This window comes from Cyrtonyx montezumae, unplaced genomic scaffold (assembly GCF_038088225.1).
Source record: "Cyrtonyx montezumae isolate F1298 unplaced genomic scaffold, pur_monq_1.0 scaffold_10, whole genome shotgun sequence".
Classification (NCBI taxonomy): domain Eukaryota; kingdom Metazoa; phylum Chordata; class Aves; order Galliformes; family Odontophoridae; genus Cyrtonyx; species Cyrtonyx montezumae.
Window position 1 is genome coordinate 36,971,358 of NW_027071826.1, and position 14,541 is coordinate 36,985,898.

At 42.0% G+C, this 14,541-nt stretch overlaps 1 protein-coding gene across 1 annotated transcript in view; it reads right to left on the reverse strand.

Moving 5' to 3' along the window:
- The window catches only part of EXT2 (exostosin glycosyltransferase 2), a 68,841-nt gene extending 56,354 nt beyond the window's left edge, over positions 1 to 12,487 (reverse strand). Inside the window, exons 1-6 of the mRNA XM_065754946.1 lie at positions 12,398 to 12,487; positions 10,812 to 11,371; positions 10,572 to 10,661; positions 6,430 to 6,546; positions 3,585 to 3,780; positions 472 to 611 (exon numbers count right to left, since the gene is read on the reverse strand). Of these exons, the coding sequence (XP_065611018.1) occupies positions 472 to 611; positions 3,585 to 3,780; positions 6,430 to 6,546; positions 10,572 to 10,661; positions 10,812 to 11,347 (1,079 nt within the window). The 5' untranslated portion in view covers positions 11,348 to 11,371; positions 12,398 to 12,487. The remainder of the gene's footprint in view (positions 1 to 471; positions 612 to 3,584; positions 3,781 to 6,429; positions 6,547 to 10,571; positions 10,662 to 10,811; positions 11,372 to 12,397) is intronic.
- Positions 12,488 to 14,541: the final 2,054 nt, after the last annotated feature.

The following is a 14,541-nucleotide window of genomic DNA, read 5'->3' on the forward strand; positions in this document are numbered from 1 at the left end:
TCCTAAGATCATGTATCTGAACATTGTGCACACATGAAAAAGTAAAATCTAAACTCATAACACACTACAAAATAATTGCACTATTCAGTCTCAGATAAATTCAAGGATCATGACACAATATAATAAATTTAGCATTCAGATGTTGCCATTTTTTGGCACATATTTTTCTTAAGAGTCTAAATGCAGATCAGTCATCACTGAATGCAAGCTTAGAACAGCAAGTCTGGCTTACAAAATATATCATTGGCTACAGGATAAGCAAAAAGCTCAATCAACTCTGCCTCCTTTGTTCTCCTGTCCTGTTTTCAATACATAAATACATCAAGGGCCAAGACCACTTCTATCTTACTAGTATTTTGTTCACTGTAACTACCAGTACATTTGACTTATGACAGTGGTTTCACTCAAATCTCTGAATGCAACGGATGCCTCTTAGGTATAAACTGGATGTACAATAGTTAGGGTACAGACCTCTTCCAGTCCAGAACCTCAGAGAAAGGTAGAATGTAGGAGTCAGCAACAATGACTGGGACACAGCCAGCTTGAAGAACATCACTTAGCACAGCCTGTCCGAGGCGGGCTCCACGAAGAACAACACAGAATGTAGCTTCCTGTCAACAAATTGAACCCAACACAACAATGAGGGAAAAAAATAGCAATGTTAAGAGTTGAAGTAGGTATATACATTTATGCCCTTTTACTTGTGAGGGGGAAAAAAAAACAAAAACAAAAGAAAATGGGCTTGCCCTGCACTACCATTGTATTCTGAGGTACCAACAAATTCAACTTTATATACCAGTGACTCATAAATAATAAGTGGAGAGGAGAGAAATCAGCTAATGAGATTATTCTGTGCTTTACTTTAGAGTTCTACTTTCAGAATTGTAGTTGAGAAAACTCAGGCAGAAAAAATAACAGTCGGCATAACAAGATGAGCAACAAATGTGAACTTATCAAGTACAAAATGTACAATGCCAAATCATCTTCCTTCTACTACAAGGATAATAGAGATGCAACATATTTCATGGCCCAATTTTAAAAGGCATTTGCTATCTGATAATATTTTCATGACGAAACTAAAAAATCATGAGATTGATAAAGCCCTTAGAGGCTTTTTAGTTATAGAATTCTACATAAAGAGCAGTTAGCAGTGGCTCACATGTAAAAACAAAGTGGTGAATCAAGAAAGTTCAAAAACATTTATCCTAGTTGTAATATCCAATGTGTCTCTTAGTTAAGGGAGGAGCAAAATTAAGACTATACTACTTATTATATGTGACGTCGCTTAACATTTTTTGGAAGACCAGGAAGCATAATGGATAACAAGATCAGTTTGACACTCGATGGAGAAAATGCCTGAAGATACTGATACATATAGCCTTCAACATTTAGGTAAAAAACAACAGCATAAGTGTAGAGCATGAAATAATGGGCTATGTTTTGCATTTTGCAGAAAAGAATATTTCATACAAAAGAAAACAAAGGATATTCACGTGCAACAACGTTATGCTACTGGAAAAAAAAACAAAACACTCCACCCAGATGTTGTAATAGAATGTAGAAAGAAGCACAACCTAAGGGAATGGCAGTAATATCTCACTCTATTCAGTACTGCAGGACCCCAGACAGAGCAGTGCATTCAGTTTTAAGCAATGCACTTCCAGGGGAAAAAAGTATAACTTATCTGAAGAGCGTGACCAACATGACTCAACAAGAAGGGGTACAAATGGGAGGAAGATGGCTAAAGAGAGCTTCAAGGATATAAAAAGATTCCACAAAAACAAACAAACAAAAGAATATCATCAGTTTATTCGTGCCCACAGCACACAAGATGAAAAGCCATGAGTCGAAACTGCAGCAGAGAAGATATCTTGGCTATGCTGCAGTCATCCTGTATATCTACCTATCGGGTATTTAGTTCACTTCAGCATCACTGAGGAACCCTGCTACAGATTCAAGTTGACAAAAAAAAAAAAAAGCATACTTGAAGAGTTTAGCTCTACAAAGAAAAACTCCAAGTCAGTATAATTCCCAGGTCTAAGAAAGAGATACTATAAAGCTGACACAGAGGCTTGCACAGAAAAGAAAACATCTTTCCAACTAGCATTCTGTGGCCTGAGGAAAAGGAGCAAGGAGGCACAGCAGGGTAGAAAAACATCAAAATGGGACTAGGAAATACAACAGGGTTTGCTGGATCTTTGCTTGTTTCCTAGTGCAATTGAGAGACCTGTGCTCATACTTGTAGAGTACTGAAGAGCCTGAGAATCTTGTCCAAGAGGAGACTGCAAACAGGAAGCATTAGCAATCCAGAAGCCCAAGAGCCTGGCTAGTAGGAAATCTGTAAAGACAGTGCTGGAAAGGATGAATGGGGGATCAGTCCTCAGGCTTCCTCCTTTCCCCACTCCCAGACAGGAACAGAAGGAAAAGAAGGGTGGGGGAAATGAAAGGAGCAGAGAGGGCAAACACATTTTAACTATTCACTTGCTGGATCACAGAGAAACAGGTGGAAGAAATCCTAGTAAGGTCTGGGAGAAGGGGGTGGGGAACAACAAAATAAAAAAGAGCCCAGATGTGGACACACATGCTCATCTGCCCAGATAACCATTTTTCCTGTCTAGACAAAGGTTACTATAAATACATCTCCTCACATCACCACTGTTATCAGCCAGACATTCCAAAGGGAGATGCAGGGCTCTGCTAAGGAAAGTATTTTAACAATCTCGGCATGTGCCAGCTCTCTTAAGAGATAATACATAGCAAGATACAGATACAGATCCTCTGACTTGCTATCCTTGAGCAATCCACTCAGTATTTTAAGGAATAAAGGAAAGAGATTTTTTCCCTCCCCTTTTGACTGAAAGTTTAGGAATCATGGTGACCCACTGCTCCCTCTCCCCCTCCTCCCCAAGGAATTTTAAACATATTTCCTTCAAAACATAACAGAAGGGGTGGAGACTTTGCCTTTCTTCAGCCTGTTTGTTATTTTACCATCATTTGTTGAAGTTCAAAGACAAATTATGCGCTGGTGGCCACAGACAGAGCACAGTGGCCTATGGTATAACTCACTTCACCACACTGCATGCCAAAGCACTTCTCTGTCAGTGAGTTGCCAAGAGACCCAGGGGTCTGAGAACGCTATCTAGTTTTATCTTCACTGACACATCAAAAGGCCTCTGGAAGTTGGGCTAAGGACATCAAACACATTTCACCTAGATGTTTTCATAGCTGCACGCTGACAAGTCTTCTAGCTCAGTCCATTGTGTCTATAGAGAGTATTTTGTAGGGTTTAACTAAGTTGCACACAAAAAACACAAACTGATGAACTCTCTTTAAATGTAGCAGTCTTTTTTCAGGAAGCAGGCCTCTATTCCAAGCTCCACCTAACAAGGCCTGAACCATCCTAAGTCAGAAATCAATTTCAAACTCATGCATACCGAAGGTCACTTCACCAGTCACTTCTGGAGGTGTCGATTCTGAAGTTCTTCCCCAGTTTTAAAAAGTGATCAGTTTTACCGGACCTTCAAAATTTCCACCTCTCATTGCAGCTAAGACAACCATCAAGGGGAAGAGAAAGACAACCTTACCTGAAGCACTTGAGGATAATCAAAGATTTGATTGTTGTGGCAGCATTTGCGAGCAGCAGGGTCCCCATCTGACAAATTAGTGCATTTGTCAAGGAGCAATACTGATTCCCCATTCTCAGCCTGAAGAGCTTCCAACTCAGACCGGTATTCTGGGTGCAGAGACATTTGAGATGACAGAATGAAATACCTGCGAGGACTGAAAAAAACACAGCAAGTTTACTTGACAGCACTGCAAGTTTACTTCCGAGATGCTCTGCAACATATTTCCTTCCACATTAGAAAAGTTAACCTCATTCTTCTAAATTTGGGCATTGTGCCAAGATCATATTTTCAGACAATGCAGGAAATGCAATATAATTACATTTTTGATATTAAGTGGCTTAGCATAATTTACAACATCAAACAAAATTACACTTGGAAAAAGTGCTTGTAAGAATAGGCACTTGCATTATAACCTCTTTTATAAATTGAAATTAGCATTATTTGTCTGCATAATAAAACAGCTTGCTACCGAGGCTTGGTGTCTGTGCACCACTACAAAGTAGGTAGGACACTGAATGATGCCATTGCTTTTCCTCCCATATTATTTTTTAACAATTTTAATTGGATAAAAAGAAAAGATGCTGAACCGTCAAATCCTATTCATTCTTAAGTCCTACCACATCCCAAAACGATGAATATTCAAGATGTGTTTCAACACTGAATTATTTCACGGCTTTAATTAGAACTGGAGGTAAAACACACAGGAACAGTCTCGGATTAGAAGCTCACACTTTAAAAAAGTCGTTTTGTTAATGCTGGAACATAGCATGTCATACAAATGTTATACCCATTTTGTTTATTTTTTTGTTAAAGTAGATTGGATAAGTTAAACTACTCCACTGCTTCCCATTCAAGGGAACACACAGTGAGAGCCCGCCCTCACACAGCCAAAATAATGCAGGAAACAGGAGGCCTGCACTTAGGATTCCAATTCTGCTCCACACGATACTATTTTTAATTTACAGCTTTGAAAACACACACAATCACACACTTTATAAAGTCAGACCTTTCCCGCTGCTCTTTTCACCTCTTCTACTTATTTTCCTTCAGTGAATCCAATTAACAGATAAGACTTGTGTAGAATTTTTGTAAAGCCATTGTTGCTCCAGCTGTTACCATCTTGCTACCAACAGCTTTACAGAAAATATATTCCTTACAGAGTTGGATTTAAAATATTTTAAATTATCCAACTAAAAAAGACAGTAACAAAAAACAGGAACAAAAAAAAGAAGTTGCCTTTAAAAAAGGAAATACCATCACACACAAGTGAGAATGGATGTTCATGGCCAGCTAAAAATTGTGTGGATTGCTTGGATGGTTAAAATCAATTTTTGCCTTTAAACCATCATCCTATGACATCCAAATCTAGTTATCGTTTCTTGTAACAAAAGAAAGTACATTTCAGCTACCAGGCAATAACAATTTATTGTAATGGAATGTGATTATTTATCCAAATTGAGCTTAAATATGAGCTTTGCTCTCTTGTCACAGATTTCCTGCATAAAGCAAAGAAACCTGTGAACACATTTCAGCTAGTAACACTAACTGGCCGCTAGATGGTAGTCTGGAGACTACAGTCTGTTCCTCACAAAATGCACACCTTTGAGAACGCAAACCTCCCATCAAAAATAGACTGGCCTAGCATTTAATTGACTATATGGACATGATGAGTATGATTGTGTCTCTCTTTGCAACAGGTTCTACACATGCTGAAGCTTATGATCATGTTTATGCTTTCCAGACAGAAATAGAAAGCATGCTCTCAGTCTGCACTGAGCCAAATAATACTTGTGATACATGAAGAATCAGTCGGGATCCAAGCAGATGCCCTTATACCTGCCAGGCCCAGGAGCATTATAAGCAGAAGCATAAATTATGTGGGTAAAAAAAATTCTACTGTACAGCTTTGTCCTGTAACTAACTGCGACCCCTTATCTGGAGCAGCCCAGAGCAATAACAAGAACAGAGATGACAACTGGAGCCAAAGCATGTAACTTTTTTGTCTGTTATCAGAGCACCCTTTCAATAACAGTTTGCAACTCCAATAAAGCCATATTCTTTAGAGGATGCTGTTAGAAGGAAGGCCCTAAAACTTCTGTGTTTCCAATCTTTATATTTACAACCAGTGAGAGAGCATGTCATTTACCCTCACTGCTTCAGTCTGCTCAGCTTTTAAACCACAACACAGGTAAGAACCTGCTACAAATGAAGTTTCCAGCTATGTAATTAAAAGGCTTATGCAATGCTTCTTTTGTCTTTAATATACTAATTTATTGTTATTATTTTGCTTTTAAGTATCTTAAATTACCTGAAGATCATTTACTAGGGAATTAATATTACTTTGAATTATAGTACTGCTTTACCTAAACTTTAAAATCAAACAAACATTAACAGCTATTTTTATTTGTTTTCTGTAAGTTGAAAATATATTCTAGTTATGTCGAATCTAATGCTACTAGAAACACTTGTCCAGTCCTGTCTCACAGTTCTGTTTCTGGAGTAGATCTCCAAGAAACATTGCCAGACTATCAACTAGCACACTTCAGTTTCTGAAGCAAGAAGATAGAATCAACCCCCCCCAAATCCCCAGTTCACAGCAAACCCACACCTTGGCGAATTAGCCAAGGCTACTAGCATTGGAACCTTCATGAATTTTAATAGGAAGAGCCATGCATGAGCACAACAACTCTTAAATAAACTGTCCCAGCCTGCCAAGAAGCTAGCAGATATGTTTATTTTTTATCAGCATCTGTATTATACACAGTATTCAACATGCTTCGCCAGTTCATCGGAATTGCTTTACCCTGGTCCTCTTTCTGGCAGATCCACTTCTGCAGACAAAGGGCTGTACACAGGAATACTGACATCGTAGCCCTGCCGGTAAGTCCACGTGGAGAAGCCTCCACCAGCTAGCAGAGCTCTGAAAAATACAAAAGAGATTGTAAACAGAGAATGTAAATCATTCAGACTCAGAACATGATTTACTGGTTATCATTACTGGAACAGTAATAACAGTTGCTGTGATAACAGCTTTTCCCTCAACTTCTGTCAGTGGCATTTTTCAAGCAGTTTTTAGATTCACTTCAGCCTTCCTGAACTGGGCTTACTGCCAGACTGGATACAGTCATCAATGGAATGTTTATAGTGGCATATGATCACTAAGGAAAGGACCATTTTTGCATTCTTATAGGGAAATGGAATCTATTGATGTCATTACAATCATCCTACATTTTTGCAAGCTTACATGTGCTAAGTCCACTTTAATTTAAAGAAATACATTCTTGATTATTTATATCAGTTAAAATATTTCTCAATGTCTGCCCTAAAACAGTGCATAGCACAGCTCTCAGAGTGTCACACAAGCTGTACTTTGGGTACAAGTCCAGATAAAATACAGTATTTTGGCAGCTTGTAACTACTCAGGACTCCTATGGCAAATAAAATTTGTTTGTATTTTGCGTTCAAAGTAACTGCACGAACTTCTAAGTTTCTTTCCACCTATCAAAAAAAAAATGCTATAAGCAGAACACACCACAATGAGAACTCAGTATGCTCTGAATCCAAACTTCAAGGGTAGAGGCAGCTTTGGATACTGTGCTAGAAAGCATGGAAATAACCAAGAATGGATAAATGAAGATACAGTTTAACCCCTCAGTGAGATGACTCTGTCTGTGGACTTTCCTAAATGGGACAGCCTCTCATTACATAGAGGAAATGAGTTCTAAGAAATAGAAAAGAACAATGTACATACCTCTCGTACAGAAGAAGGCAATGCACTATTCACAGAACAAACTAGTGTGTTATTATCTCTTATCTAGTGTCTTTGAACAAACAATTAAAGGCCATCAGTAAAGCTTTTCAGTAACACTTCATCCCCAGTGACCAGGTGGCACGCTGAACACATCATCACTTTCCAAAATATGCTCTCATTCAGGTTCTTTAGTGAGACTTCTGAAACAGCTAATTGCTTTCAGTCCTTTGTCACCCACAGCGGGGTGAGCTATTCTCAAACTAGCCCTAGGGATACTGGGTTTGCCTTAATTATCACTTGAAGTAATTTGCATAAACCTGCCTGTAGGCAAAGAAGCAGAACACAAATAGAGCACTACTCCAGGCATCATGGAAAGGGGCTTGAAGAACTGTAGCAGCTATGATTACAGCCATCAGCCTTATCACAAGCTTGCCCATTGCCATAGTTCAGACTGGAGCAGGCAGGTCTCATCCGTAACCAACACAGATACACAAGAAAAATGTCAATATGAGAGCAGATGAGGCACTGGCAGCCCATTAGGTGAACTAGTTTTCAGCTATCATGAATTAAATGCTTACTGTAGTGTTCAGAGCAGCCTTTCTACTGCACTCATACAGCAGATTATCATCATACTTAATTATCATCCAAGACTATTTTTTTCCCCTCAGAACTCATCAACCCAGTTAAACATCAGTATGTTCTGCCTCTTCTGACTCTCTCCAGGTGTTCCACAAGATACTTCACTTCCTGCTCTAAGTTGCAGCACAGTTGTTCAGCATTCCAATATCTCATTTTGGTACAAACGTGACTTAACTAAATTACATTTAAGCAGCTCTTTGAAAACCACAGGCTCTGGACTGGAGACGTTTTAGTTCAATGACAATTACAAATTCAACTTGCCTTTTATTAGTCTTCACTCAGAACACAAACTACTTGTAGAGGTAAACTATTTGTAGAAGCTGAAATCAACTTGAGAACAGGATGATAAATCAAGTACGTGCTGAGTGAGAATTTATGATCCAAGTGCTTATTTGGGATTCCTTTCCACTGCCTCCCTTTTGGTGACATGTATGTGCTACGTGTATATTACGAGTAGGTCTCACTCTTGAAGCTGCACGTTCCAGGGCTTATCCATCAACCAGCAAGGAGAAAAACTGGCTTGGGCACTGCTGTTCTTGCACTTTACAACCTCCTCTTTTTATAACCCCCTAATTGGGAAACTACAACCAGATTGTTTTAATTGGATCCGGTGAAAACATGACAGCACCTCATCAGCCTTGAGAAAGCAGGTGTGTGTCATATAGACATTTACTTAAATAAACCCTCAGGGAACCAACACCAGTTAAATAACTCCTCTCAGATTTTCATTGTATGGTGCAGTGAGGGAATAGAGATATTAACTCCTAATATACTCAAGGTGAATAATCTTTAAATAGCACTAACCAATGAGCCTGCTCCAAAGCAACTTTTCACCACTTCTCAGATATTGATCCTGCTTGCTTTCCAGGAAGTACCCCAACTGGTCTGTACTCAAGTATTTCTGCCCAGCTGCCAACAACATCAGTTTTCTTCCAGATCTCACAAGTCACTGAAACCCAATTCATTAGCTGAAGCAGAAAGCAAAGGTATCATCGTCCCTATGTTCAATTCTACAGTTACAGAGTAGGTCAGAAAAAGAAGTCTCTTCATCAACACTACTACAACAGATTTAATAGTACTTATTAACAAATAAAGAGCTTATCTTTTAAGCTTTATGGCAGGAGATTACATATGTTACGGCAGCTAACATCAGCAACATAGCCTCAGTTAATAAATTGGCTTTTTCTATGGACATGGGCATACATGTACTGTCCAAGAACAGTCCATTCTGCTGAGAGGAGCATTGTTAAATGAAAGCCCTTGTTAAGAAATACAAATCTTAAGAGCTTTGCAGGAACAAATTATCAGGTTTGGTTACATAACAGTGCTTGGCTGCCCTCTTCAGGCCAACCCATATCCATGTAACATATTTCATACACTGGCAAAAAGCTAAGAGATTACTCCATAATGACTGATGTGATTACAGAGAGTAAGCATACTTTTCAAACATGTCAAAAAACAAAAACGAAAAACAAAAGCAACCAAAGGCATGTCTTCTGGCACTGAAGGATAATGTTCTAAATCACCTTTGGTGCAAAGAAATCGAGATACACTCCACACTCAACGTTCTTAGTTACAGTTCTGTATCTCAGGGAAGACATGGAGGGTGACAGAGCACTGGCACAGGCTGCCCAGAGAGGTGGTGGAGTCTCCTTCTCTGCAGATGTTCAAGACCTGCTTGGACACCTACCTGTGCAAGGGAGCTGCTTTTCCAGGTGGCTTGGACTAGATGATCTCTAGAGGTCACTTCCAACCCCTAAAATTCTGCAGTTCTGTGATTTTGTTGACAAAACATTCAGCAGAAGGTGGCTAACCTCGATCTTGAAGGGAAGGACTGGTTACACGGGATCCATCTCAGCAAAGCTAACCATGCATAAACGAATCCAGCAGAAACATTCAGTAACAGCTTCTAAACTAATGAAGTTTCTCCTATTCCAACTTTCTTTGCCTTACAACTTTCTTTTCTCCTTCAAAAGTAAACTGTACTGCAAGTGAAAATTAAACACAGGAGCCTTTTAAGCTCCTGCCAAATATCTTAAAAAGACAGAACCACTAAAAGCAATTGTCCAATTACTAGTACAGTGTAACTGTTGAGATAACAAATGTTAATGAAATTCACCACAATTTTGCCAAGTAGAACATCTGTTCTAAAACATCCCATATAAACACTCTTGACTTGTATCAGAAAGTTGAAGCTAGGAACAATCTTTGGACTTCTACTTTGCATCAAATGAGACATCAGGTTTGGTAACACAATATACAAGTCTAAATTGAAAATTCTCCACCTCTTACAGCATGTACAAGAGCTAAGACAAACAAATGCTACAGATCATATTTCCTGTAAAATTAAGAATGGGAATAAACTGCTGGATCTCTGTATGGAGCGAACAGTTGACCTATACAAAAGAGGAACTTTTCTACTTCTCTTGACAAAGCCATATTCCAACTTCGTAAAGGCTAAGGACCTCCTGCTATCAGCTACAGTTCTGAACTTGCTGCTCTTCCAAAAGCATTTAAATAGAGATCAATGCATTCAAACTCAGTAAAACTCATACCTATCTCTAGGAACATCCAGTGCAGTGTTATAATCTGGTGGCCCTCCAGGCAGCATATTGAAGAGCAAGTGATTTGTGCCTCGATCCCATCTAAAGCAAAAGAAAAAACAGACAACAATTAGAAAGAGATAAGTTCTGTCCAAGACTAGCTCTAGCACTGGCTCACTGCATCCTCCCCTCCAGCATAATTTCATTTCACTTGGGTTCTGCAGAGTCCTATGTGGAAGCTTCTGCAAGTACCTGGATAGCTGTGCCAAAGCCTGAGCTGTTTCCTTGATCCGGAGCGTGTTCTGATTGAGGACATCTATCGATGGTACAAAAAGGCAAGCTCGGTTGACGTCATCAGTGTAGTATTCACTGTCAGAGATGGCAGTCAGTAGCTCATTGTATTCCCTGGAAATAGTATTGCTCACTGACGTCCCATATTCATCCACATACTTCTTCAGAGAGTAAATGTATACTTTGATTTTGTTTTTGGGATTAAAGCCACATCGATAAACATCAAAACAGGTGTGCATCCGGCAGCTGAGGTCTCCCCTCTCAGGGATGGGGCTGTCAGCAGGAAGCTTGACTACGGGCACATCATGGACACTGCGTTTTTCAACAGACCAGTCACTAGATGACTCAATGGAGTGAGGCCAGAACTGGAACACACCTGTGGCAATTAGGCCAAGAAGAACTATGGAAAAGAGAGTGATGTAGTAAATGCGATGCTTGGTTTTCATTCTTGGGATGAGGGCTGGACCCCGGGTGTTGTATTTGGCTGACGCACACATAATGGAATCAATTATCTCTTGTCTCTACAAATTAGAAAGAGAGAGGTTTAAGGTTGAACTCTGGAGGAGGCCCAAAGTTATCACAGTGCAGAGAAACACTCCCTTAACCCAATTCAAGACAAGTTCTTTGCCTCAGCAAATTTACAGCAAAACTCTTTCAGATGCTCATGTTTCTCTGTCAATGGTTATACATTGTGACTGCTGCTTGGCAATAACAACATGAAGCCCATCTGAAGCTAAGAGTCTTCACAGGTGGCACCCTGGCATGTATACACAGTGAACACCAAACAAAACCACAATGTCCAGCTTAACTACGAGATCAGAGACACAATATGGATACCACGTAACAAGAACTTGGCATTTGGATACAGTTTCTAACATTAAGTGACCTTCAAACAAATTATACTTTGACCGGAAAAATGACAAAGAAAATGTAGAAATAAAAAGGAAACTATTTGTTGCCTTTGACAATATTGTGTGGGGAGGATGTTCTGTGAGTTGCAACTGCAGCTAAACGAAGAAAAGCTTTTAAAGAACAGTTCACTGCTCTGAATTGTGTCTGAATAACACTTTTCAGCAATAAATATGATGTAAAAAAAAAGTATCGCAGAGTCACATAACCACTGCCACTGATGACTGCTCTTCAAGCTTTTGCATGCAGAATCACAGTTCCAGCTCTATGAGCTACGGAGTGCAGGATCAGCTCCTCGTAGCACGCAGAAGGCTGCTCAGGCCATTCCGCATTAGGTAAAAGTCCATAGCTCCAAGCTACATGTTGCACAGGCGGTGTGTTTTCATTCTTGAAGGACGCAGGTGATTTAATTATGCACTCTGGACAAACGAACCCCACTTCCACACTCGTCCGCCTGCTCATCCCGTTATCCCACCCTCGTGTCGCTCTCGCAGCCGCCAAGCGCACACGTTTGCAGCAAGCTCTGCATCACCCGGCGGAGCCCCCCGGGCGCTGGGCCCGGCCCTCGGGTCAGACCCTTCAGGCACTTCCGCTGCTCCTCGCCCACCCGCGGGTCGGAGACGCCGGCCCCGACTCACCTCGGCTCACAGTCTGTCGGGTGCGCGCCGCCAGCCCGCCGGCTATCCCACCGCGCCGGGCGCGCCGCCCGCCGCTCCCGGGGCCTGCACTGCCACTGCGCACGCACGCAGCCGTCGCCGCCAACGCCGCGTAAGAGCGTCGCCTCCCGGCCCTGCCGACGCGACAGCGCCCCGCTGTGGCGGGAGGGCGCCGCTGCAGCGGCACTGCGGGACTGTATAGAAAGTGCATGAGCAAAAAGCGCGCGAGCCCCTTTCCCAAGGGGAAGCGCGAGCCAGCTCCTCTGTTGACCGGGCAGGAGAAATCCGTAGCACAGCGCTCTGTGTCAGAGCCACATACACCGGTGTCATGCCATAAGACAGGTGTCAGCAAGCTGCCTCTTTGCCAAAACCGTGTCAGTGGTGCCACATCCCCTCACACGGCCCCCTGGGAGCTCACCCCAGCACGCTGGGGACAGCCCCTGGCTGCGAGGCAGCAGAACAGAACCACGACCAGGCTTTCCTCCCAGCCTGCTGGGCCCACCTGCTCAAAACGGCAGCCCAGAGATGTGCATGCTTGCCACCAGCCCTCTAGGCCCTGTGCTGCAGCCAGGAGTCACCCAGATGTGTGAGGAGGCTTCAGCAGTATAGGAAGATTTTTTTTTTATATCCAAACAGCAAGAAAAAATGGAGGACATAGTCTGTCTGGGTACTACCTCAGGGAGCCCATTTGTATGCTGGTGATGCGGCTCAGCCAGACAAGTCTGCAGCAAAATGCTATTTTTAGACTCTCAGTTGCCATTTATAGCTGGTAAAAATATTCATCAGCATCTGGGTATCAGGCTATCAATTTTTATAAGCGTAGAAGAGAGATCCGATATTTTACCTCACTTGCTTCGCCCTTTTATGTCTTTCCTTATCTGACCCTCCTTAGGTCAACTGGGAATTTGTTGCTGAGCACTTCCCCATCACACCATACGTTTGCTGACTGCCATGTACAGCCCTTCGAATTTTCTGCTGGGACAGAAAGAAATGGCTGCAGACCTTTCCATGCTGGGGGTCCATTCACTAAAAGCAGCTGCAGGAGAGGCTGTGGGGTACCTGATGTAGCCAGTGCAGGAAGCAGCACGTTTTGAACAATCTGTTTACAGTAAAAGACAGTGCTAAAAGGGAAATATGAGAGAATCAGTGGTTTGGGGACATCTTTTCCATCTTTGCTTTCAGCCTATGGCATAGCTTAAGTAAGTCATAGCTTGCACTTCACTTCTGAAACACTTGCTAACCGCTACTGCTAGTAATCGAGGTACTGGGATGAATGAAGCAATTTGGTTATAGCATAAGAGAAAGCAGGACCAGCCAGAGCATTGCCTTTCAGCTCACGTCACAACTAAATGATGTTCTCGTTGATGGCACTCAGCTGATCACTGGGCTGAGCAATAGCTGCATCCAGCAGCCACTCACACAGCTGCAGTGACCTGAGCCATTGCACACCCCCTTGGGGCTGTGCTGTGCCTGGTCGCTCTGGGCAGCTCATAACCTCCATAACTCAAGGCCCAGTACTGCCTTCCCAAATTGAAAGGAGAAGGAAATGCAGAGAGACTTCAGCCATCTGCTGCTATGGCTCCTGCAGCAGGTTGTGAGCCATGAGGAGATTCACTTGAGCAAGCATTCCCTGCAAAGAAACCCTCTGTGGTGGACGTGCACAGATAGGAATGCTCTCAGTGTGCTTCCCTGTCCCCAGAGCCCTGAGATGTCACGCTGTGCGGAGGCGTTCATGCTTCACCGAGTGAGCACTCCCTGCACCGTGCTGGCTGCATGCTCACACCTCACTGACCAGCAGCGCCGAGGGGATGCGGCTGCTAAAAACAGCATTTCCTCACGGTGTTTTTCCAGACTATTTTTGATTCCTCATTTTGATAAGGTCGACTGGCTCATTGCTAAAAATAACTGATCCCCGCAAAGTGAGGACAAAAAGCAGGGGGTATTTATAACCATCTTTGAGTAAAGCGTGTTTGTCACTGGGCAGTTGTTAGTGTTTTATGTAAGCTGGTAATGAATACAGAATTAATTGGAGTGAAGAATGAGCACACCTTGCCCCTCCGAGGTCCTCCGACAGGATACATGTATTTTTGCACATATCCTTGTCGGCTACCTTGTGTTTCACAATG